The 27,127-nt window shown below is 37.0% G+C and overlaps 1 protein-coding gene and 1 long non-coding RNA gene across 4 annotated transcripts; one reads left to right on the forward strand and one right to left on the reverse strand.

Annotated features, from left to right (window-relative positions):
- The first annotated feature begins 16,305 nt into the window (after positions 1-16,305).
- Positions 16,306-26,434, forward strand: LOC150036344 (uncharacterized). Of its 3 annotated transcripts, none has more exons than XR_016529741.1 (6): positions 16,306-16,590; positions 17,085-17,155; positions 22,257-22,402; positions 23,033-23,071; positions 24,844-24,899; positions 25,886-26,434. It is a non-coding gene; the product is annotated as an uncharacterized LOC150036344 (long non-coding RNA). The 3 variants fall into 3 exon arrangements; XR_016529742.1 differs by having other exon boundaries at positions 16,452-16,590; positions 17,042-17,155; XR_016529740.1 differs by lacking the exons at positions 16,306-16,590; positions 17,085-17,155 and having other exon boundaries at positions 22,088-22,402.
- On the reverse strand, positions 18,826-21,879 carry MAX2 (RNI-like superfamily protein). Its single transcript, XM_039033046.2, has one exon. It carries the CDS (start codon positions 21,364-21,366, stop codon positions 19,099-19,101), a length of 2,268 nt encoding a protein of 755 aa, XP_038888974.1. The 5' UTR covers positions 21,367-21,879; the 3' UTR covers positions 18,826-19,098.
- Positions 26,435-27,127: the final 693 nt, after the last annotated feature.

Consider the following 27,127-nt stretch of genomic DNA (forward strand, 5'->3'; position numbering starts at 1 on the left):
CTCTTTGGAAGAAAAGACTCAGCCATAGTAGGACTATGACTTATGTTCATTAGAGAGATCAGTGGTACTTAAGAAGACAGATGTAACTACAAGGACATAATGGTTATTGGCCCAGCTGTACTTACGAGCGATCTATGAAGGGTTGTCGCACTGCTGATTGGTTAAGATGGACACATAATATATCTGTAGTGAGGAGAGTTCAGCTATTGGTCTTTAGTGGAGTGTCTGACAGTTAACGGATGGTAGATCCTGTGACTAAAGAGTTTAGTTAGTTATTCACGTACCGTTGGAGCTTCGGATTTACAGGTCCATGAGGTCCCCTTGGTAGCTTGGATTCATATTGAATGATCAGTTCTTGGTGTTGATTTGAAATGTTCAAATTGATAAGAGGTATTTTGATTATATGTGATATAATCAGTATGATGTATGAGATACATCTAGTGGAGGATTGATGTAAATGAGATTTACATTAAGTACCATGGAATAGGAAAAGAACTATGGTTTATATGTTTCATAAGATGAAATATTAAAACTATAGGTTATAAATATAGTATGATAAGTTGGTTATCATTTATATTTATAATAATATTAATTATTAGATAATTAATATTTTTTCTTTTAAATAACCAAAGTAGTTGGTGGTTATTGATCATGGTAACTGTGAGTTTAAAAGGAAATTGATTTCCTATTTTTTAAAAAAGAGTTTTTACAAAAGTTTTCATAAGTTTGAAAAGATTTTGAGTTTTCTCTCCGGTGAAAAGAAACTCACGGAAGTCGTCAAGTAAATACAGATTTACTAAACGACGGCTGGGCAAGCTAAACGATCATACAGGTACTTGCCAAACGATGTGCAGTGTTTACTAAACAATCGCATAGCTTTGCTAGACGATCGTTGGTCCAAGGTAAACGATTGTGTAGAATCGACCGAGCTAGACGGTAGAGATAAACGATCGTATTGCTTTTGCTAGACGATCGCATAGTTTTATCTAAACGATTGGGCATTGACCTATACGATAGGTCTCCGACTTCACCCACTTGCCCAGTCGTGTACGCAATCGTTCTTTCCTCCATTCGTCTGCCTCACACCAAGTCCGAACAGAGCCGACCCTCTGGATTCTCACACCGAGAATACCAAGGTCGCCTTGTTGGTGCTGTCAGACTCAACTCGACACCGTCGAGATTTTTTGGAGGCCGTTTGTGGTGCTGTGGAGGTCGTTCGCTATTGCGGAGGAATTTGTGATCGAGGAGATGTTAAGGACGAGCGCAAAGGTTCATGCGGTGTTGCAGTCGTGTAGATCAGGCGCTCGTGGTTGTTGTTGTTCGATCAGTGTGTGCATCAGAGCGTGGAGACGTTTCTGCATATATGCGTAGAGTTCTTTTTATGCATTTATTGTTTCATGCTGTAATTTCTCTGTAAATTGTATAACCGCTTGTAATGAAGTCGACTGTAAATGTATTGTTGATTCATGATTGTAATTTGGAATAGTCTTGCTTCCGTTGCTCACGGAAATCATCAATTCCGATTTCCATCACTCTATCCCTCTCCTACTTTAATTTTACAATTAATTTGTTGTTATATATTATTACATGAAATTAATTGCAATATTTGTTTCTTAAATTAATTTTAATATTTATTTCTTAAATTAATTGCTTAATGTTTATATATCTCATATAATTTTTTTTACTAAAATCAAATTGGGCACTTAAAAGTGTTAGTTTTAATTACTTGGCTATTTTGAATTGAATTTATTTGTATGAGTTTATTGTTTAAATTACTTGTTAACAAAAAATTTGTTAACTTGTTTAATTGGGCCCACATCTGGAAAATTTTTTACTTAGTTTGATTAAATCCTATTCACCTCTCTAAGGTTGCCATACCATTCCTACAATTAGTATCAAAGCTAGTAGCTCTTCTACATAATCATGTTTCAAATATTATTTTGATTTATAGAAGTATCTTACAAATATTTTTTTAATTATTTGAATAAGCTTAATTGCTAGAGTTATGACAACTTTAGAAGGTTAATGTGTTGATCTATCTCCTTTCTTTAATGGTAAAAATTTTGATATTTGGAAAATGAGAATGAGAACGCTTTTGCTTGCTATTGGTTTTAATATCTTGTATGTTTGTGAAAATAACTTGTCAAAATTAAATTGAAGATAAATTGCTCTCTTTTAATGTCCAAGCCATAAATATCATGTGTAGTGCTTTGGATAGTAAAGTATGTGATAAAATTGCAGAATTTCATTATGCATATGATTTTTGGAATTTTCTTGACAATATGTATAGTGTAGATAATTTTCTTTGTACTACAAATGATTTATTTAATGTGAAGGAGAATTATAATTTGCAAAATGAAGGAAAAATCCATGTAATGGAAAAAGAAAAATGTGATGTATCACACCCCGCCCCAGATTACCTTCTTAACCTGGAAGAAGATGTGACTGCAGCAGTTACCAACTCTTTTATTGGCACTTACTGCCTAACTAACTGGTTCATCTGTCTTAAACCTTGATATATATACATTTTCACATACATACTGCATAGATTACTCGAAACTTAACACATTTACATTACAGGGTTTCATAACATTGCACATACATACATTTGTGTACATTACAACTTAATGCACCTAACATACAACACTAGTCCCTATATGACAAACACACGTATACTAATAATTTAAGACTCCTCAATTACTTCAACCTGTGTCTTTGAATGGAAGAGCAGCAACAGAGATGTCTTCTGGGGAATGACTACTGGGGGAAGAGGAACATTTAAAAACGTGAGTTAGAAACTCAGTGAGTGACTAACTTAAAGCTTTAATTGAAAATATAAACTTAGGCAACCACCATTCACATGATCGTGATTATAATAAATCACATTCTATGCTTTGCTGGATTATGCCTTAGTTGAGAGTGGCCCTTTTGCTCACTTTTTACCATACTTAACTGAGAGAAGGAACCCTTTTGTCCAAATCTCCATACTGCTCTAGGTTGAGGTATGTTGCCTTTTTCCACTACCTTCCACCTAGCTTTCCTCATAACATACGCAAGTTAAGGTGTGTCTCCATTGTCCATCACCTTACCTTGTAGTTCCCTAGGATAAGGTGTGTCACCCTAGTCCATCACCTTTTTTCCTAGTCTTAGCTATCCTACGTGTAAGTAGATTGGATCCATTCATCATAACTCATATCTAGAACTTAGCTTCAGTACTAAGCTATACATACTGAACTCATATCTAGAATTTAGCTCCAGTACCTTCACATTTTTATCCTTCAGTACTGCGCTATTCGTAACTTGGACTAAGCTCCAGTACTTTTACATTTAATCCTTCAGTACTGTGCTATTCATAACTAAGACCGAGCTCCAGTACCTTCACATTTAGTCATTCAGTACTGAGCTATTAATTTCTAAGCCATATTTTTATCTCTATATGACTTAGTTGCCCTAAGGAATTAAACACTAATTCATACTTCATGGTCATAGAAGTGCATAACATAAACATAAAGTCAACGCATAAACATAACACTAAAGAGAGATGTGTTACTTTGGAAACTATTTGAAAATAGTTGTTATAAATAGCTTTTAGTAAACATGAATTGTTAAATCATTCATAAAGCATTTGCAAATCATTTAAAGCATTTAAAGTCACTCACTGTCTTTGGCAATACTTAATGAGCTTCTCCTTTTTTATGTCAAACCTTCCAATGCTAAGCTTACTGTGCGTTGAACACTTAGAATTCTCTTCTAGGGGCTGAGCTTGCTATGCGGTAGTCACACACACTATCAACGCATACCATTCGTCCATCACATGGTTTAGGCAGTCCACAGGCTGCATTCCAACACACGGCCTGCCTCCTACACGACCAAGCTTTTAGCTCATGCTTACAGCCCATCGCATAGCTAGCCTTTGCACCAACTATTTAGCCTATGTGCCCATCTTATGGCACATCAATGCATGCCCCATGCGTTCGTCCAATCACGCGCCACATGCTCCAGTGCCCCTTGGGTCTAAACCTCGCGTGCTTGCTTGCACAACCCCGCTCTGTCGCACAGTTCAATGCCCACATAGTACTCTCTTGTGCTTACGGTCTCAGCATGCGTTGCATGGTCGAGCGCATCTCGGCGCATCTTTGCACCAACTCGTCTTTTGCACACAACTCAGCCCTCAACGCGTGCGTTCAGCATCACCGTCTAGCCCTTTAAGCTGTTTTTTGTTCAACCCAAATAGTTCTCTACTTGTTCAAGAGTTCCAGATTCAATTTTCAATTTGAATAACTAATATTTTAGGTATTTTCTCAAGAAACTTCCTTCTAAAAACTTGTTCTAAAATGTCTTAACAAAACTTACCTTAAAATCTCAGCTCAGAACTTCTCATGGTTTGGCCGAAATTCTCAAATCATCAAGACTGGCTCGAGCTTACCTGAGAGCTTGACCTTCAGCTGGATTCTTCACTCTCCAGCTCGATTCCTCTAGAATTTCCTTCATGCAACCCAATCTCAGTAATTAAACACACTTAAAGTTTGAATGGCTCTAGAATTACTCCAATTGCATGAGTAAATTGCTCAAACTCTCTCTTTGAATCCAAGCTTCCCTTTTATACTAGCAGTTGCATGCTAACCCTTCATTGTCAAGCTGCCACCTCATCCTTAAAGAGATAACAACCATCATAAGCATGATAGCTGGCTCAACTAAACGGTGGTTTTAAGCTGATTATGCTCTCTAATTACCAACGCAAGCCCTTGCCTTCAGCATCATCAATGCATAGCTCACCTTAAAGCTATCGCGTTCCTCCTATGGTCGCATATCTTAGACTACAGCATGTCCTAGCCCACGCATAGCTTAGTTTTAACATATCATCAACCAATGTTAAGCCTTCCTCAATGCACAACCACTGAGCATCGCATGCCCCATGTACCTTGGGCCAAGATTGCGAACGCTTTCGAAGCACGCACAGCCTTCCAGCGCAATCGCATACCTCATCGCATACTTCCTCGCTTCATCGCATAGCTCTAGTGCACATCGAGTACCCAGGGCCTTGCGCTCATTGCCGCACACTGGTCAACGTGCACGCCTAGCCTCAATGCTCAGCCTTGCGTTCATCATGCAACCCCAATGCACATCATATACCCCATCATCATGTGCTCATCGTTTTGCACCCAACCTTGCATACGCTCATCATCTAGCGCTTATTGTGCAGCCCCGCAAGCAACTATGTGATCACCCTCATGCAACGCCTAGTGCCCACTCTCGCCTACAACCGAGCGCATTCTTGCTCGCGCCTAGTCCATACTTGTTGCATGATGGCTTTTCTTCGTTGCATGATCACGAGCCTCTTGTGGCCGTTTAACATGTTCCTCGCCAATACTTGGACAACCCTTTCATGTCATTACTCAACCAACCTTCACCATGCATCCAATAACCTCAAAAGGACTTGGTTGCCACATACTCTCTAACATTGCAAGCTCCTTGGCTGCTGCACACTTTATCAATGCATCATGAAAAATCCATCAACTCATGCGTTCATGCTTTACTCCAATGTGTAGTTTGTCCTTGACTTCAACACTTAGCCTCACACAACCTCTACAAGCCATGGTTTCCACACACACAATGCCTCATGCGTCAATACTTCCCAACACCAATGCATGCCTACTCTTGGCTTCTATACGTACCCAATTTTTCACTTGTTAAACTATTTGAAACTCACACGAGACTAGGTTTTTCCAACACTTAGAATTTCCTTCATATTCCTACTTTCTTTACTTCCTTTTACAACTTTAATTTAATATATCCTTAGTCTTTTCTTAGCATGCCTATTACTCACTTATGTAGGGAAAATGGAGTACGGGATTTACATGATGGATCCTCTTCGTGCATAATGGCTCATTTTGATAATGATTCCGAAGATGAACATGACGAAAAATGAGGTAATTTAAAACACCCTTTCCTATGATGAACTATATGATGCATTTGAAAGCATGTAATGTGATTTAGAAAAAGTTAGCTCTAAATATCTAAAATTATCAAAGAAGGTTAAAGCATTGTCTATAAAGAATAAATCTTTAATTGATTAAAATTCTTATTTAAAGAATAGGGCCAATATTACATTATTACATAATTCTTGTTGTGATTATAAAATTACTTAAATGATAGAATAAGTTTCTTGAAATTGAAAATGATGAATCTTGTTAAATGATAGAATATGTGAAATGAATGTTGAATTGAATGATTTGAGGAATGTAATTAAGAAAATTGAATCTTGTTATTTGGAAATGAAAGATGGAATTACTAGTTTGGAAAATAGAATAATTGAGTTGAAAATTAGTAATACATCTCTAGAAAAAGATAAACTTTCTCTTGTTGATAAAATTAAATTTATTGAGCATGATGTCTTTGATAGTGATGGACTTATTAAAGTTTTAAGAGACAAGGAGTCAAACCTTGTGAAAGAGCTTGAATGTGCTAAAGAAAGCATTGAAAAATTGACTATAGGTGCACAAAAATTGGATAAAATTATTGACTTAGGCAATCCGTGTAATAACAAAAAGGGAACGGCAAAATTGTTCATCTACTTCTAAGAGTACCACTTTTGTTAAAGTCACCTCTATTATGTCTAAAGATGTTTTACCTGATGTGCCCAATTTTGTTGAATCTAAATTTGTGCTAAAACATGAAAAATCTAGAAGTTCTCATGGTAAATCAAAATCTATGCATAAACAATTTCATGCTAGATCAAAATGTGCTCATAGTATGAAATTTGTTAATAAGCATGAAAATCAAAGTTTGTACTTAAACATGTTCATGAAAAATCTACATGTATGCATAATGCTATATTTGTGCCTTTATTTGCATGTAAAATAAAAATTCGTACCTATATGTCATTATTGCAGAATTAAAGATCATATTAGACCAAATTGTTTTAAATTGGAAAATGCTCTCAACAAGAATTTGTTGAATAAAAATAAGGTGCGAAATAAATTTGTGCAAAAGAAATTATTGTCTAATGTTGTATGTTATTCTTGTGGCAAAGTTAGTCATAAATACCAAACTTGTTATTTGCCAAAAGTGAATGCTAGTAATATTATAACTAATTTGAAATTGATCTTAAAGTCTTTGCTCATTAAAAATGAAGGACCAAATAAATGGGTACCAAAATCTTTTGGTTGAATTTTTTAGGTGATTTCAAGAAGCAATTGGTTGCTTGGACTTCAATTGTGGAACTAATTCAAGCTCGAGCAACTAAAAGGCTTGTTTGGATCTAACAAGAGAAATTCTATATCTGGTAACTTTTTATTTTTGAATTATTGAGGTAATTATGCTTTTGGTATTTCTATGAAAAGTATATCTCTTGAATGATTTAGGAAAGTTTGAATTTGATTTCTTAAATTACATTGATTGTTGGATTTACTACCATGAAAAATGTTTGTATATTTATCTATGTGACATTATCTTTATTGCTTATTGTCAAAAAAACAGCTTATAACCTTAAGGGTATTTTAGTAATTGTATGTACCTTAGGGTTTCCCACTAGTCTATTTATTTGGCCTTTCTCTTATACTTTGTGTATCAATTCAATAACAAAAAATCAGTCTTTATCGTGGTTTTTTCTCCCTGATCTAGGGTTTTCCAAATAAATCTTGTGTTCTTGCCTTTTCTCTTTTTCAACATGGTATCAGAGCATGGCGACGAAACCCTAACTACCATCGATTAGAATAGACTAGATTCTCCCCCAGCAAACTCCATTGGGACTAGTAGGACCATAAACGCCGACATCACTAAAGCCGTATGAGAAGCCGTGAAACAATACCTTCAAGATGCATTACCAACAATCATCCAATCAGTGTCGGACCTCAACCCTAGCCGACCTAGCTCCAGCTGCCCATCCTTGGCTGAGGAAATCCCGTTGGATTTCAACCCTATCCGACCCAACTTCAGTCGATCTTCCCTAGCCGAACAGTCGTATCTCCAGTTGCATGATACTAATGTGTTCCAGACCCAGCCGACTCATTCCTCCGCACGATTTTGCGACGACCCAGCCGAGCGGCATCACGATTACCCAGCCAATCAGCCGCCAGTTGTGATTTAACATGACTCTAGGGCTTTCTAGACCCAACCGTTCTATTCTGCCGCTCGCCTTCACAATGACCCAGCCGTGCAGCCACCGGTCGCGATGACCCAACTGACGAACCCAGCGCCCTTCATGGTCGAGTCCACCTGGGAGAAGTTGGTCAAACCCTATACGCCGGTCTTCTACCCAAGTACTTTGATTAGCTCTTCAATCAAGCGATCTGCTCCGATGGCGCCGACGATCGGGTCTACACAACAACCTTGTCGAGGGTCGAATGATCTCCAATGGCATTTTGCCCATCTCTAACAGCAGATTGCAGATTTTGGAACAGTTCTTGGGATAAACTCTCAATCAGATTTATTAGACAACATACTAATATATTCTGAAAATTCGGTAAATTCTTTCCCTATTTTACTCATTACAAATATTTTTTCTGGATCCATGGGAAATTATGCAAGATTTATTACTGAAGAAAAACTGAATGGTCAAAACTACTTTTCCTGGTCTCAATCCATCAGAATGGCCTTGGAAAGACGTCATAAATTTGGGTACTTGACTAGAGAGATACCTAAGTCTGGATCAGAAGACCCTCAGGAACGGATCTAGAAGAGGGAAGACTCACTGCTGAGATCTGTTCTGATTAATAGTATGGAACCCCAGATTGGCAGACTATTACTCTATGCTGCGACTGCCAAAGATATTTGGGATGCTGTACAAAAACTCTATTTAAAGAGGTAGAATGTATCCCGGCTCTATACGTTATGGAAACAGGCACATGAATGCAAGCAAGAAACTATGGACATAACGTCCTATTTCAATAAAATGTCTCTTTTGTAGCAAGAGATGGATCTGTGTAGGGAGATAGTATGGAAATGTGCACATGACGGAACACAATATGCAAAAATTGAAGAAGCTGACCGTGTCTATGACTTCCTTGCTGGACTAAATTCGAAGTTTGATGTCGTTCGAAGTTAGATTTTGGGGCAACACCCTACTTTCTTTCTTATGGAAGTTTGCTAAAAATATCTTTGGAGGAAGACAGATCAAGTGCAATGAATAACCTGGTAATTACCTCTACAAATGCTGCTGCTTTTACTACTAAGTCCTCTAGCACTAACGGTGATAAGAAATCCATTCCTATTTGTGAGCACTGTAAAAAGTGGCATACAAAAGACTAGTGTTGGAAGTTACGTGGACGGACCCCAAATAGTAAACGTCGCCAGTCACATGACAAATCAACCCCTGGACGTGCCCTTGTGAGTAACTCGGCAAATAAGAGCCCCCAGCATCAACCCTCAGCAGACAGTACGACCAACCTAAATACAATTGAAGTTAGTGCCATCGCCCAGTCGGGTACTATCTAGTCTTTTGGTCTTATTAGTGTTAACGGTAAAAAAACCATGGATTGTTAACTCAGGGGCGACAGATCACCTTATTGGTATTTCTGATCAGATTCTGTTATATTGTCCAAGTGCCGATAACAAACGAATTAGGATTGCAGAGGAGTCGTTTGCACCTGTTGCAGGATAAAGGCATTTATCTCCGTTTGAGGGTTTGGTTTTGCGGGATGTTTTGCATGTTCCTAAAATTTCATATAATTTGTTATCCATCAGTAAGATTACAAGAGATCTAAACTGTCAGGCAGTTTTTTCATCCGACTCTATTTTATTTCAGGGTTTGAGCTCAAGGACGACGATTGGCCCTGCTCGGCACGATAGAGGACTCTACTTCCTGACTGATGATGTTTCCTCTAGGAATGATTATAGGACTAGCCTTGTCTCTTTAAAATTTTCTAATTCTGAGAATGATTTTCTGTTATGGCATTACTGTTTAGGACATCCAAATTTTCAATACATGAAATACTTGTTTCTGCATTTATTTCGCAATATTAATATGACTTCTTTAAATTGTGATGAGTGTATTCGTGCCAAACAGAGTTGATAACTTGTAGAAATACAAGTTATTTATACCATCTTATTTGGAATATGTGGCAAAAACAAGGAAAAAGTTGCGTTGAACATATAGAAATTGGCTTAGAAACGCAAAAGTTGTAAAATGTCGGAAGTACACCCGCTGACCCCATTGTGATGGCAAAAAGGGATGTTCAAGTCTTTGTTTTGTAGGAAATAGTTATCATCGCATGCGACGATCACTCGAGGACAAAAAAAGATCAACGCATTTATACCGAATGCGACGGTCAATCGTGGACGAAAAGAGCAACGCATTTGCACCGCATGCGACGACCGATCATGGACAAAAAGATCAACGCATTTGCATCACATGCGGCGATCAATCATAGATGAAAAGAAAGACGCATTCGTAGGGATTTCTGAAATTGTACAACTTTTCTGTTGTACAATCTAAAAAATTGAATGTGGAGTAGAGCATATGTTTCCACCAAGCCTTTTGCAGAAAAAGTAACTTTTCAGAGCGGGACCACTGATGAAGGAGGTGCTAAGGTCTATAAATAGCTACATCAATTCCAAAGAGAGGAGGCTGGTCTAAAGAGACATTTAGAGAAAATTTGGGAGAAAGACGAGACAAGTCCGAAAGGGAAGTCTCAGGAACCAGAAATTCATTCACAATCCCAAAAAGCTTTGTGTAAGGATCATTCCGACCTGAGAAACTATCCTGAGAAGGAAGTTTTCCACCTCACTCCTCCTACATGCCGGCAAGCAAATCAACTCCGTTTGGGATCTGTGTCAAGACAATGACACGCTGTCCTTATTTGTTCTCACTTTCTGTTCATCAACTGTGATTCATTTCTAATCTTTCATTCATCCATCTGTAACAAACACTTTATCGTTATCTTTTAATATCATTACATCTTCATCTTCATCTCTTTGTTCTCCACCATACATTCGTCGTCCATTTCTTTTATCATGTGTAGCTAATCTTCCAGGGTAAGAGGGAAGGATTAAATAAGTTAATCCTTGTTGAAGAAATTAGCTAAGTTTAGCTAATGCATGCTCAACAACATCTTCACCTGTGAGAGCATAAGTGAAGATGTCAATCCACCTCTCGAAAGAAGGTTGATAGAATGCGTTAACTAAAACAAAAAGTATTTCCAGAGATGGAAACAACATTGCATTCACAACGTTCATCCCTGTTCACCATAGAGATATGGGAACGCGGCCGTTCACTAAGGGGTGTAATCCAAGGGAAGGAGGAACCTTAGTTGCGTCCTCAACAGGATTGACAAACTTGCGATGTCCTTTCCCCCAACCCGTTCTCTTTCTGATACATTTTCCAAGACTTGCCATCGCATCCCATCATACACTTGCATAACTTTACAATTATTCATTTAATTGTTTATTTATTTATTTGTCACTGCATTTTACTTTTCCAATACAGTTCATTATTATTTTGTTTTTGGTCGCATATATCACATTAATATCGCATTTATCATCGCAATCACCGTGTTCGACCTCAGATCACTCTGAGAAACTTGCGGTGGAATTATACTTGGTTCCAGCACAAGAAAACTTGTGACACGCACGTACTACATGAACGCATACTACGAGCGCATCTAAGCAACATCGCATACATTATTTTAAAGCGTAGTATCACATTTATTATCGAGAAGCGTGATAATCAACACATCATCATCATACACATCATCCACCATTAAGTCTTTGCGGCGACATTGCATTACATTACATCTGCCGCAATTTCAATCACATAAGAGACATATCTCCTTTCACTCTCAGCCCTATAAACCATCCAAACCCTTCACATTAGTTCACAGTAATGTTTGGGGTCCCTCACCAACCACAACCTCCATAGGAAAACGCTGGTTTGTCACCTTTATAGATGATCACACTCGGCTTACTTGGGTTTTTCTTCTCACTGATAAGTCCAAGGTGTTATCTGTATTCCAACAATTCTATGCCACTATGGAAACTCAGTTTAATGCCAGGATTGGTATTTTGATAAGTGACAATGGGCGGGAATTCTTTAACGCTTCCTTCTAGGACTTCTTTCCATCCATAGGGGTTATCCACCAAAGTTTGTGTGCTTACACTCCCCAACAAAATGGGGTAGTCGAAAGAAAAATTGTCATTTGGTGGAAGTTGCCAGGTCCTTAATGCTATCCACATCCCTCCTGTTTTACCTATGGAGGGATGCTATCCTTACTACCGCTCACTTAATCAACCGAATTCCTTTTCGAGTCCTAAACTTTGAAAATCCATTAGACTGTTTGAAAGAGTACTACCCAACAACTCGTTTGATCTCCGATGTACCACTTCGAGTGTTTGGCTGTGTTGCCTTTATTCACTCTCATGGTCCAAACCGCACGAAGTTCACCCCTCGTGCTAAAAAATGCGTCTTTGTTGGGTATCTGCTTCATCAACGTGGGTATAAATGTTACCACCTATCCTCTCGCAAATATTTTGTTTCCATGGATATCACCTTCCTTGGGGATCAACCCTTATTTCCCGTTAGCCATATTCAGGGGGAGACATCCAATGAAGAGGTTAACTAGTCCATCTATACAATTCCCTTAGAGTCATCTCCTATTCCCGAACATGTCGGTCCTATTCTCCCTACCAATCAAGTCTCATGGATAACATCCTATAGAAAGAATCTCAGGAAAGAAATAGTGCCACCTGTCATATCTCCGGCTCCGGTCCATGAGTCAAACCCAACATCAGGTATATGTATTCTTAAAATTAATGAGATTGATACTTATGCTGAGACTAACGAATGCAGAGAGGAAAAAGGAGGAGAAAGTGTTGATAGCACCACTATAGCAGATGGGAAGATGATGGTGAATAGTGATCTAAAAACCATTCCAGAAAATGTGAGTGATACTAGAAATGATGGTGTAAAGGAGATTTCTAAAGATAAAAATCCAGGTAGAGGAGACTATTGATCACAGTGGGAATTCTAATGGTCTGGAAGAGTATGATGCTTCTCTCGCTTCCAATAGCCCTGAGGAAAGGTACGGTCATGTACAAGGTACCCTATGTATAGTTACATGACATACAGTAACATGTCATCTGAATTTAAGGCCTTCACTACAAGTTTAGATACAGGGGTGATACCGAGTAGCATATAAGAAGCAATGAAAATTGAAGTTTGGAATACTGCTATTATGGAGGAGATGAGGGCTCTTAAGAAAAATGGAACGTGGGACCAGGTGATCCTACCCAAAGGGCACAAGACAGTTGGGTGCAAACGGTTCTTCACTATAAAGTATAAATCAGATGGAACCGTTGATCGGTACAAGGTCAGGTTAGTTGCCAAAGGGTTTACTCAAACCTTTGGTATAGATTACTCTGAGACATTCTCTCCCATAGCTAAACTCAATACTATCCAAGTATTGTTGTCAGTTACAGTTAACAGATATTGGCCTTTGCATTAACTGGATGTAAAGAATGTCTTTCTCAATGGAGAACTTGAGGAGGAAGTTTACATGAATCCTCCTCCCGGATTTGAAGATCAGTTCAAACAGCGAGTCTGTCTGTTGAGAAAGTCACTATACGGGTTAAAATAGTCCCCGAGGACCTGGTTTGACAGATTTGCCACCTCTGTAAAAGGAAAAGGGTATTCCAAGGGCACTTAGATCACACACTATTTACAAAGAAGTCAACTTCAGAGAAGATTGCAGTTCTCATTGTGTACGTTGACGATATTGCGCTCTCTGGTGATGAAGATGATGAAATTATGAAACTCAAAGAAAATATGGCCAAGGAATTTGAGATTAAAGACCTTGGGAAGTTAAGATACTTTCTTGGAATGGAAGTAGCCCAGTCAAGGGATGGGATCTTTGTATCCCAACGGAAATACACTATTGACCTCCTAAAGAAGACAAGAATGACTGGGTGCAAATCTGTTGCCACCCCGGTCAAATATAATTCAAAGCTCAACAATATTAGTAACAGTGTCTCGATCAATAAAGAAAGGTATCATCAGTTAATTGGAAAATAGATATACTTATGTCACACGAGATCCGATATTTCATATGCAGTTAGTGTTGTCAGTCAGTATATGTAGGTCTCTTATGAGGAACACATGACGACAGTTGAACGCATCTTATGATATCTGAAAGGTACTCCTGGTGAGGAGTTATTATTGTTCAAGAAATCTGATAAATGTTGCGTTGAAGCCTACATTGGTTTTGATTGGGCAGGGTCTGTTGTTGATAGAAAATCAACATTTGGGTATTGCATATTTGTTTGGGGTAATCTAGTGACCTGGAGGAGCAAGAAACAGGGAGTTGTGGCTAGAAGTGGTGCAAAAGCTGAGTATCGGGCCATGAGTTTAGGGATATGTGAAGAAATTTGGTTGATGAAAGTATTATCAGATCTTCATCAAGGCGGTGAGCTTCCTATGAAATTACTCTGTGACAATAAGGCAGCAATAAGTATTGCAAATAATCCTGTTCAGCATGATAGAACAAAACATGTTGAGATCGACTGACACTTTATCAAGGAAAGACTTGACAACAGAAGTATATGCATTCCTTATGTTCCCTCAAATCAGCAAATTGCAAGTGTGCTCACAAAAGGGTTACTAAGACAAAACTTTGATTATTGCATCAGCAAGTTAGGTCTTATTGATATCTATGCCCTAACTTGAGGGGGAGTGTCGAAAAATAGCTTGTAACCCTAAGGGTATTTTAGTAACTGCATGTACCTTAGGGCTTCCCACTAGTTTATTTATTTGGCCTATTCTCTTGAACTTTGTGTATTAATTCAATAATAAAAAATCAGTCTCTATCGTGGTTTTTTTCTCCCTGATCTAGGTTTTTCACGTAAATCTTGTGTTCTTGCCTTCTCTCTTTTTCAACACTTATATTTTGGCTTTTTGGCCATTTAATCGACTATTCTGTTCTTGTGTTTTTCTTGAAAAGTATTGAGGAAAAGGATACTGAGTTTTGCAAAAGATTGCCATTTTGATTATGATTTGTTTATTCTTTTGATTGAAATTGATTAACTCATGAAGTTATGCATATACTATGGTTTATATTATTGAATGAAAATCATTTTGAGTACTTTATTTGTCCTATGTTAAAAAAGTTGATAATTGAGTTTTTTTTTTTTTTTTTTTTTTGTTTTTTTTTTTTTTTTTTTTTTCTTTTTTTTTTTTCTGAAGAGCTGACAAATTCTTTTTCATAGGGGGAGTATTTATAAAATTGCTACATTCTTGATTCTTCGATAGCATATTGTTCAAAATTGGTACAAATTCATTTGTGTTGCTTCCATGCTTATATTTGTATTTGCTAATGTTATTTTGCTATTATTTGATATCATTATTTGCTATTCAACATCTGATACTTATCCTTATAATATTTGATATTTTGGTATTTTAATTTTACTTGAATGATTTTATCACCTTGAAATTTATTGATATTTCTTAATAGAAGGGGACTGCTTGGTTTAAAGGAGAGTTATACATTTTTATATTGTGAAATTCATGTTTGAATGAAATTGATTCTCATATGCCTTTTATTGTCGTGTATCCTATTTATGCATATTGTTTATCATTTTAAGGAGAGTTATTGTATTTGACGTAAAAATATATTTTGAAATTTTACTTGATATTTCTACCCTCAAGTAGTCCTTAAGTTAAAACATAAAAGCTCACAAATTTCCAAAATCAAAATCTCCACTCAAGACATACCAAAATTTTAAATAGTCAAATAAGAAAATGTGTTTGGTTATCAACACACACTTAATTACTAACGTACAACTTTGTTAATATACTTAAGTCATAAAATTCCTTGGGACTTTCTTTATTCTAGTCCATGTACTTTAACTGAAATGTGTAGTTGTATTTATTTATTTATTTTAGACAAACAAATGTCAATCAATTAATATATATATATATATATATATAAAGAGTAAGAAGGTATTGTAGAAGGGAGGATAGAAAAAAATATGGAAAATATAAAAGTGAAACGGTATTAACAATTATGTTTATATAACGGTAAGGATGTTTTTAAATTTTTTTTTTCAAAATTTAAGGTATTTTTGAAACTTTTCATAATTTAGGGATATTTTGACACAAAAATATGAAGGATTTTAATCCAAAACTAATGGTAAGAGTATTTTTAAATCATTTTTTAAACTTTTGAAAATGGAAGGAGAGAAAGTACAAAATTTAGGTCTATTGTGTATAATTTAGTCTAATATTTATAACTTATAACCTTTAATTTTCAATAAACATAAAAAAAAAAAAAAAAAAAAAAAAACCAAAATTATATTTGCACACTACTTTTGGAACGCGGAGGAAAAAAAGCGCGAACTGTATTCTCCGTCTGTCTGGTCTCTGCGAGGAAAAACCATTGCCATGGGCGTCGATCGGCGACCTCATGTTCAATCGCCGGAAGCCCGAGGGATGTGATAAGAGCGACAATCGAGGCAGTGGATGGGAGAGTTTCAATGTCTTCTTCAATTCACTGTTTAGCATTGAGGAGAGGATTCCGATTCAGAAATAGCGATCCGTTGATGCCTGGTTGGTGGGGCAAACTTCGGAATCGGCACTTTGCAGAAACTTAAATATGGCTGGAGGTATGAGTTTTTATTACTTCGAAGAACCAAATCATCTTGTTTAATATTGATTACGGACTTTAACATTAGAGAATTGAAGGCCATGCCAATTCCCAATTGGCCTGAAAGGATATTGAGAAGTGTCCACTAAATCTCACGGGATTGAAGTTTATGGACATTCATATTTTTGTTTGAATATTGGTGACTGTCGTTGTTTATTACTGTATCGTTATCATTGGAATCTAAAATTTAGGGAATAACCGGTCCACTATCTCATACTCACCGTGAACCAAGAAATCTGTGGTTAGTTAAAGTTGTCTAAATGAAGCACATGTCGCTAACCATTTGAAACTGTTTTTATACTTGGAACTCTGATCTTTTATTGGTGTGTTTACTACTTTTCGATCATATATTTAACCTCAATTTCCCTGAATTGATTGGGGGAGTTTGTTTTGTCATTCGTTTGGTGTAGTCAACTTCTTGAACAACTGGTAAAGATGTTGAAACTTGGACAGGTTTTTTTTTTTCTTGGGGAATATCTCATCAAAGCTTTGAAGAGTTTTGTTATAAGAGCGTCCATTTAGAGGTATGTCATTTGTTTAGTCTCTGGACGTTGGTCATCTTGTATCTTCACTTCTCTGATCAGTTCAAGTTTTTCTGATTTGGTGCCTCATGTGTGTTGCTTCTCGGCATTTAATTCATTATGACAGCGAGTTCCCTTACCGGAAGACATAGCTGTTTTCTTATATATTTATTGTAGAGGTGCTCAATTGATGGTTATCCTGCAATGTCTGAATGATAACCATACAAGAGCTGAGTTATATGAATATATGATACTCACAGTTTCGATGTTGTAGATGTGCCTTGAAATTTACGTTCGCTCCTACATTAATCGGTTACTGATTCATTCTGCTTTTTTATGTTAATTTTTATCTGGGTTTGTATGAAGCCATTGTTGTAAATGGCTCTAGAATGCGTCCATCCTGTACCTGTGATACATATAATTAGATTTTTCTCCTCTCTTTATTTTGAGCAGCATCTGTTTTTTCTGTTGGAGCTTGTCTTTTGTTTTGATTTGAATCACCTATCTTTTGGGAGACGACCATTTATAACTGCTCTAGTAAACTTGTTAATCACAAATCTGTAAAACAAGATGATACTGCACCAGTTGTTCATAGTTTTGATCTCCAACTTGATCACATCATAGTTGGAAGATGCACCGATTATTGAAAAATTGAAAAAAAGACTTTGCACGAATTTTGGTTCTTTTGAAGATCATAAGTTCGAAATATTAATTAATATAAATCAACAAAAAAAATACATCACTAAAGAGTTGGTCCAATAATGACAATCGCATTAAAAAATTATTGAACTTCTAGTATTATAGCAGTATGGAGCTCAGGCAGTCTTATGTTATTTTTCTTTTTCTTTTTTCTAATAAAAATCCTTTTAATACTTGGTCATATCATTACTAATTTAAATTTTATTCTATTTTGTAGTGTTGGGTCCTCTATTTTTTTACTCGGTCTTTTAACTAAACATTACTAGTTCAGCTAGAAAGTAGTGGTAGTAATGTAGAGCATTGGATGCATCTCTAAGAATATTTCTTACTCATGGACATGCTTTTGCCTGACTACTCTTGCTACTATGGTGAGACGGTGTTGACTTGAGATGCACACAATAGATAGAGGAGGTTCAACTGGCTTTTCTACCATCACCTTCTTGACTTCTGAATAGTGATGGGGCAGTCTTCTGTAAATTGGATCCTCATTCGTGGAACTTCAAAACGATTGAATGGTCGTCTTGAGCTGTTTCCAGTGGAGGATGAATACTTTTCCAGAGCAGCAATGTATCCGAGGACACTCAAGTGGCTACTAAAGACAGGAGGTTTGCAATTGAATGGCATCAGTTCTCTGTCTAGGCAAGTTAGTCTGCTAGCAACTAAAGATTCAAGGTAGAGACTAAACCGCAAAGGTTATTAAGGTCAGGTTGTACAATATAACCTGGATTAGTGTTGACTTATAGGGACATGGAATCTTCGGCCTGGCTCTACATCTATAGCCATACAGCTGTAAACTCGTCCTTACATGATCACATCCTAATCGTTACTTTGTAGAGCTAGAACAACCTCATAGATTGCTGTAGGTGACTAGATATTCTCGTTCTGACTCCCACATTAGACTTATTTTTACAGAGATTATGGTAGAGGCTTTTAGATCAAACTAGTTCAATTTCTGAAAATCTTTCAACAGTACATTTCTTAAATCTATCGTATCTTTATTCATTGGTGCAGAAGTAAAAAGTTCACATCTTTTGACTAAGGAGTTTGTTAATTTCTCACGCATCTACAGTAGCACTAAGTTTAATGGATTCCTCTCATGAAAGATGGGGAAATTACAAGTGAAACTGATGCAGCTAATCTCAAAGTAACCAATGATGAGAAAAAAAGTGGCGTGTTTTGATTCCTAAAACAGGAACTAGTCATACAATTTTTCTTTCTAACTAGAACAAGCGCCGGCACATTTGATCTCAATCTGGGATTTGGCGGCTGTTAAGTGCAGCTTCAAAGCGACTGCAAGAGCCAGCTCTCATCTCTGTACTCATATCATTCTCCGGTGCTGGGTAGTAATCCAACCTTAGTTGTACGTCTCGCGGATACGGAATGTTAAGCAGAAAATTCATGAAGTGTTCAGAAGCTGTTCCGTGTATAAATAGCTTCCTTAGAGTGAGACACTCTGCTAACAACCCTGCGGCTGGATGCGATAGGCTCCTCTGATTGAAGCTCCGGTCCTGTGGTGGCCAATAATCAAGCTCTGTAAGTCTTAGGCTACCTATTCCATTCAGAAAGAATCTCTCCCACAAGGTGAGATCCATTTGGCCAGATGGGCAGGTCAGCGCATAGCCTATTGTGTCACTGCAATCCAACTTCATCTTTGTTAACTGAGGATATTGTCCAAGGATGCTTAACCCAAATGTATCCATTGGTTTTTGCCGTCCCCTACAGTCTCCCTCAACTTTGATCTGAATCTCTTGCAAAACTGGGCAATCATCTAGACCAGCTGATTGCAATGGACTCAGAAAATCACCAACTCCAATCCAAAGAGACAGGTACTCCAAACGATCCCATCTCTTGCCCCACAAATCATTACCATTGCAATGCATGGACAGTGAACAATCAGCGTCGGTGGAGTACCTGGATCTCTTCCTCTTTCTTGTATATCCACCATAGTTTTCATCCTCAAAGAGACCATCCGTTGAACAAGTAGTATCAGTATTATGGCTCGGCATGGTAATTTCATCGACTTCATCGAGGTCGAAACTCCAACTACTTGCAGCATCGTTTTCAAGTTCGTAATCTTCTCCACCTTCCCACACACAATCAATATGAAGACGACTAATCCGATCCTGAATTGGCTCTAGAGCTCGCAAAGATGCTTTGGTATGAAGATTCTCACAGCAAGAAATTTTTACGTCCACGAGAGTTTTCTTTAGCAAACTCACCATTGTCCTCAAACCCTTCACTGTAATTTGTTTGCATCCCTCCACTTCAAATTTGGATAACCTCACACACCCTCTACCAATTTCTATCAAACCCATATCTGTCAAATCCGCACAGTTCTTGATCGACAGCGATTCGAGCCCTTGACAAAGGGCAATCCCATCAAGCCGCGAGTCGACAGCCATACAAATTCCGTGGAACTGCCCAAGCTTAAGACTCCTCAATCTTCGGCACTTAGTGTTAAGAACCTCTAGTGCCGGTCCACTATCCCTGACATTCTTAGCAACATCCAGAACCAAGTCCTCAAGCAAGGGAAACCCAGAGAATAGCTCTATTAGAGTAGCTGTGCTAATCCTTGCGTCTTCTGGCGTGAACCCATCGGCGGAAGGGTCTCCTCGAGCACTCGCCAATGTCGATGTATCAGCAAGGTGAAGAAGGCTAAGTCTTGGACAGTTAGTAGCTATAGCAGATAAAGTTTTATCTCCTACAAACCCAAGGTACCTGGGATCGAACGTGCACGCCATGAGGAGCTGGTCGAGGTTGGGGCAAGCCTCGGTAATGGTTTGTATATCCGTCGATTTGAAACCATCAGTTAACGACGTCGTCATCAAATTTAGCTTCGAAATTGATCGGGCTGTCAGGGGGTTGGCTAGGAGAACTGGAGAAATGTCCTCGGTCCAGTAGTAGAATTCCGATAGGTCCAGTGTAGATAGAGATCGACAATGCTCGAAAATGGGGGCGAGGTCCTCCCCAGGAGCGGATTGAGGCCGTTGATGCCACCGAACCAACTTAACGTGGCGTAATCCTGGCCATTGAGGTGCGAGAATCTGAAGGGTAGTTGGGGATCGCGCATAGACGGTGAGAGAGGTAACTAATGGAAACAGGGCGCCAAGGCGGTGGGCGAGGAGATCGGGATCCGGGGACGAACAGAGGAACGCGTGTCCCCACGGCGAGAGAAGCGAGAGGTCCAAGTGGGTTACAGATCTGAAGCACGTCGGGATTCCGTAGAGGTCTCGAGCGTTCCCCTTCAGTGAGAGTGAAAAGCGCGTCGCCCTCTCTAAAGATAAGAATTTCCGGCATACAAGAGACAGAGAGTTCCTCGTCCGGGTATCGGAGACCAACGTCAGTATGTTCGATAGGAGAACGTCCGGCAAGTCATTTATCGAAGTCCCGGCCATTTCAGTCGATGGTTTTTCTGGGTCGGTGTGCTTTTGGCTCCCTCGCTGATATTGCTGCAGTTCGTTTATCACAGCATCTCCTTGTTTGCTAAACTCCCTTCTTTTTGCTGGCGATTTCATCGCACCTTCGTTTGGAAGGAGGGACGAATAGGGAGATACAGCAATCGGAACTGGTGGGTTTGTCTTGCAATGGAGAGCCACGTGAATACGATGTATCTGGATGGATCAGGAAGTGGTTCTTCACGATCTTCCCTGGCGCGTGCGCAAACTATGGAGGGTAAATTCGTCCACTTCGACATTTTATCTTGTATGTCTCCCCTGTATCCAGGTTTGGATGGGACCTCCCTGTCACCGACTCTCCCGAATCAGACCTTTGAAGCTTGAAACGAAATAATTGTTTTGAATTTTATAGTTTTTATTTATGATTTTTTCTCCTCCTCTTCTTCTTCTTCTTCTTCCTCCTCCTCTTCTTTTTATTTTTATTATTTTTATTATTTTTATTTTGTGGAAATAACTTAATCTTACTGAGGAGTTACTTGTAAGTTTTGCGACATCCGACATTTTAATTAACTTATGGGTTATGCTTGTGTAAAGTTCTTTGCATAGTTCCATTATCTTGAATTTCTTTTTTCTTTGAGAGTTAATATCTTAGCTTGAAAACAGATCTTTTAGTTCCCAATCAATTAGTCAATTTTGAATTATGCCTGTTGCTGTAAACTCTCCATCAACTGTAACTTAAATTCCATGATCCTTTACAGTCAGGATCGCCCACTTTCATACAATTCCCACCTTTTGTTTTTGTTAGTGCCCAAACTTATAGCTTTTGAGGAAAAAGTCACTCACTCTTCCTTGAAAAACGTTACTTACAAAATTTGATACTGCACTTCAATTTCTCATTCTATTCCTTGCCAGGAACTTTGAATCCTACAGTTGCTTCCAACTACCACTTTTGAATTTGATACCCATTTTTTTCATTCCTTTTTACTACTTGATTTCATTTGAAACACCAGGTTGGGGCCCGTTTCCTCAATCATGATGGTTGCAAAATCGCTATTGCCTTCTAGGATTTGGATTGTTCTACTGCCATTGGCCAATTGTATGGAACAGGCAACAGGGAGCAAGCATCTGATATAGAAGTAGCAAGTTCTGCAACTTGGTAATATCTCAAGTCCAAACTTACTGTTCACTTGAAACTTATGGTGCAATTAGCTTTGATTAAAGTATCGAAAATACCCTTGAACTATGTAGTTCGTTTAATTATATCCTGAATTTGAAAAGTTTCATTTTGACCTTGAAGATTGAAGTTTTTTAAACTATGGAAAGCTTTTGTCGTTAAATTTAAAAGTTTGTGTCTTGCTTAATGAACATTTTAACACATGATTGTAAATTTGAGGGGTGAAGGACTGCAGGAAGATGACAATATGAGTTTATGTGTTAACATAAACCTATGCAAAATTTTCATTAAAAAACTGCAAGCTTTGTTTTGAATCAAACTTTAAAATTGAAAGGTAACGTAAAATGAAACTTTTAAAAATTCGGGTATATCAAAATCAATCTCTTAAATTAAGGATATTTTTTATTTTGATAAAAGAAATATTTTATTGATAAATGAAAACAGGGAAAAACTCTAGAAAAAGATTACATCAAGGAACGTCAATTACCGACTAAATAGGATAAGCTAAAATGACTAGAAGGTCCTAATTTTCACTACTTAGAAGCCATATAATTCTGCTATCAGAAACTCTGGAAATTTCCAATATTAATTTACTCCGTACGTGTTGGTCAGCCAAGGACAGGAGCAGAGCACAGGAGCCATCTGCTGATAGTAAGTCATTTGGATTTTTCTTCTCGTTCCTTCATGAGCGTCCGTTTCCCATTCTTTTACTGTTTTGACTTTCAAGTAGAGTCTTGTTAGGTTTAAAGTTTGAATCTACAAACTCAGGCAAGACATGTTTGGAAGCATGAGTTGCTATGCCCCTAAATTAGCGGGAAATTGATGTCTATGCATAAAATGTGGTAATAAAAAAATATATTCATGAAAAATTAAAGTGTTAGAGATATATATAATACTACTAAGATGTCCTTGGAGGAGTTGAACATGCCAACTTGAGGTTATATTGTATAGTCAACCAAAACGAATTAAAATTGTCTTTTATTTTGAACATGTTTATAGTATTTCAAAAGTTGTAATACTATTTTGACTTTTCATAAACATTTAAAAACTACTCCTAAGTTATTATTATAATGTTTGATGAGAATTGGGATTTAAAACAGTGTGATAATGGCTTAGAATTAAAATTCGCTTCACGATTTCAGATCATTATTATATCCATTCGAAATCCCAATTTCTATTCACTATTTTAATTTTTAACATAGTTTTACTCTAATAGTAATTTTGAAATATTTACAAAAGGTCAAGAGTAATATTGTATTTTTTGAAAGAATAAAGGAATAGAGATATTTTTTAAACAAATGAGTAAAAGGTATTTCCATAGTTTAGCCAAAGAAAGGAAAATTGATTAGTTTCCAATACAGTAAATTATTCAAATTTCAGAACTTTTGCAGTCAAATAATTCTTCCCCTTGTCAGTATTGAGCCAGTTTATTTACATTTTGTTTCATTTCATAGACATTGCTACCATATTATTTTACCTATAAAATAACATTAAGATTTTAAAATATAGGTGGATGAGATGCAATTTGAATCCATAATTTTTTTACTTCATCTCTTGACCCGCAATGGATGCACTCTTAAATTTCTCATTGATTGATTGATTTCTCGACAACGAACACATTCTCTATTTGTCACCTCTATTCATCTCTCCCCCCCTCCCCCACCATTTCTTCTACATTGCCTATGTTCCATCTGGTATCACGAACAAGTCAAAATTGGGTGGATTTTCCTAAAAAAAGGTTATATATATATATATATATATATATCGTCGTAATTGTTCCTGTACTAAAAATCAATAAATTGTTTACACTTGTTGAAAAAGTAGGATATAAATAGCTAGAGGACAAACTCAAGCAGCAACTTTGCTTGTCTGGTTAGCAGAAAATTGTTGATAACCTGCATACGTAGTGAAACATTGAACTATTTAAAAATTTACAGTTGTTGGTGAAACTTTATAAGATTAGTATTGGGTCGACATGAATATGATACTAGGACACAATCATCAATTTATCTTTAACTATGCATTTTGTTTGACGTACGGACCTATGTTAATATCTGTATGTATGTCCGATGGATTGCATAGTATAAAAATCATGGACTAAAAAGGTGCTTTGCTGCCGCAATGCTTTTGGCCTGGGAGGAGCGGAGCATCTAAAGTAGTTCTCTTTATAAAGCATCTTTAACAGGTTATAGTGAATTCCATACTCATCCATAACAGGGAAAAGTTATTTGAATGATTGGCTTTTAGTGTGTAGACTAAATTGGGACTGTCATTCGAATAAATTTCATGTTGGGTGGTCATTGCTGGATTCTTAATATTATTTTATGTTATCCAACTGATCATATGTGGTATATGTTTGTGATTTGTGGGCATCCTTATTGCTTCGAAAATTGACTGCTTAAGTTGGTTTTGTGCTTCTCCAGATAAAGGTGTGGGCCTTGCATATCTTTCTGCGGATTAGATTATCCTTTTTATGTTGGTAAGCTTGCCCCTACGATTGATATTTTCTTTTTTAATGTAAAAATTACATCTTGAGCAGTGACTCATCCCTATTAAAACAGCACTGTAAGTGACGCATGACCACTTCCTCCTTTGTGAAAACATAGTTGTTTCTTTTTGTATATTTACTTCAGATGAAACTTTCTCTACTTCATTCATTGAAAAGTGCATTTATTTATGCTTGATGTTCTCAGCAGTTTTTGGGTGAATTTATTATTTAACTTGAACCAACAAGTTAATTATTTTTCAATGATTTAGTCAATATTTATTTGCAAAAATTGTTATTAATAATAAGATCAGTCTGGAAAGTGGAAAGTAGGCCTTTTTTGTTCCCCTTCTTTTTGTCAACGTTTAATGAGATAGGGTAGGACATGATTATACACACATACACGGGGGGGAGTCCCACTGGTTCTAAGTTCTAAGTTCTAACACTTCCCTCAATTGGCTCTGTGATTTTGTCTGGCATTGAAAATTCAGTCTCCATCTTGCTTGATGTACCCAACTTGGTGTTATTTACACAGTTCAGCTCGAGTCGTGGTCTAATGATGTCATTATCAAGTGAATTGTTTTTATGAAGATCCTGGAAATTTAATGATGATTAAATTTGAATATATGGAGTTTTAACATATTCATTATTACATGATTTTGTGTCATTTCCAGAATGGAATATAGAGTTTTTGTTTCCCCTCAAACGTAATGACTAATGGTAAACAGTATAATGACTTTTTGGTATTACTTTGGTTCCTGTACTTCTGTTTTGATCCAACCTTTGAAAATGACCATCGTGGTCTTTCATTTTAAAGAGATCAAGATAACTTTTTAGAAGTTCAATAACCAAAAAAATATATAATTCAAAATGAAAATTTTTAAAATATATTAAAATGAAACATAATGGGAAGTACATGATTAAAAATTGTATTTATAATTTTCTTTCTCTACTTGATGCTCTTCACCTTCACTTCCTAGAGTTGGAGATTTGACCACTGATTGACGTCGCTGCCCTTTGCCGTCAAAGAATGTGCCAGATTATTATACGGTTTTCACCTTTTGAAGTAACCAGATTATTATAGTTAAAGCAGAGTCTGTTGTACAGTTCATTATACTTATCCACTCTGCTTTAACTATATAATAAATCATCTTGTGACACGTATGGCCCAATGAATGGGGCAGAAATATAATAGAAAAATGACATTCATTCATTCGCTTGAATGGGTAGTTGGAACTCGGAAGAAATTTTTGCAACCTTATCCTGAGGAGCGCGAGATTCTATTAGGATTAGGTTCTTGGTATTGTTTGGGACCCTACTGTATATAGATTGGTATAGAATTGGTGTGGATTTGGGATTTTGGAGGTGGTAGAATAGAATAGAAAGATTGTATATTCTTGTAAAACGACACATGTTTATCCGTTGGCAAATTGGGATGGACGACAGAAACGAAGTGTCGCCATCAAGTATTCCCAAAGGTCGTTTTGTTTTCTAATATCTCAATTCTGAAAGGCCAATTATTAAGTGCAGTCTAAGCGCCACTGTACGGTATTTTAGGTATACTTGTCTAATGTCCAAGGCTAATTATAGTCCCATGTTCAATTCATCTCCAACCATCCTATATTTAAGTCTAATAAGGTATTTTTTATTTCATGTTGTTTTTCATATGAGTGACTGTTTGTTAGTTTTGATATACAAGTTAGAAATATTAGAAATTACTTAGATTTTACTATAGAAGAAATCCACTAATCAAATCTCCGATATAATGTATTAGTGTACTCTTTGCCATCAAAGTTTTCTTACAAATGTCAATCTTCAATGCATTCTTTAATGATTGTTTTCAATGCTTTTTCTCATACATTTATAAAACTATTTCCCCTCGAAACGTGAGTGGATGCTACACATATACCGATGCTGTTCACGACTTTCAATTTTTACATGACTGACTTGTTCGTCGGATTAGAACAAGTGTTGTACAATCACCTATCCTGTACTTGAAAGTTTGAGTGTGACACATGACTGCCCTTATATGCCATACAATTCTCTTTATTGCATAGGTTTAAATCCTATCTTGATTATTGAATTTTGAATCTTATTTTATTTTGGTTCCCAAACTTTAAAGAAAATGTTCAAATCTTTAAACTTTTGAAAATGTTTATTTTGGTCCTTGATGTTAAGATTCTCTTAACTCTATCACGGACATGTGAGGTGACTTGTATTTT

This window comes from Benincasa hispida, chromosome 5 (genome assembly GCF_027475165.1).
Source record: "Benincasa hispida cultivar pf3 chromosome 5, pf3_genome.v1.1, whole genome shotgun sequence".
Classification (NCBI taxonomy): Eukaryota; Viridiplantae; Streptophyta; class Magnoliopsida; order Cucurbitales; family Cucurbitaceae; genus Benincasa; species Benincasa hispida.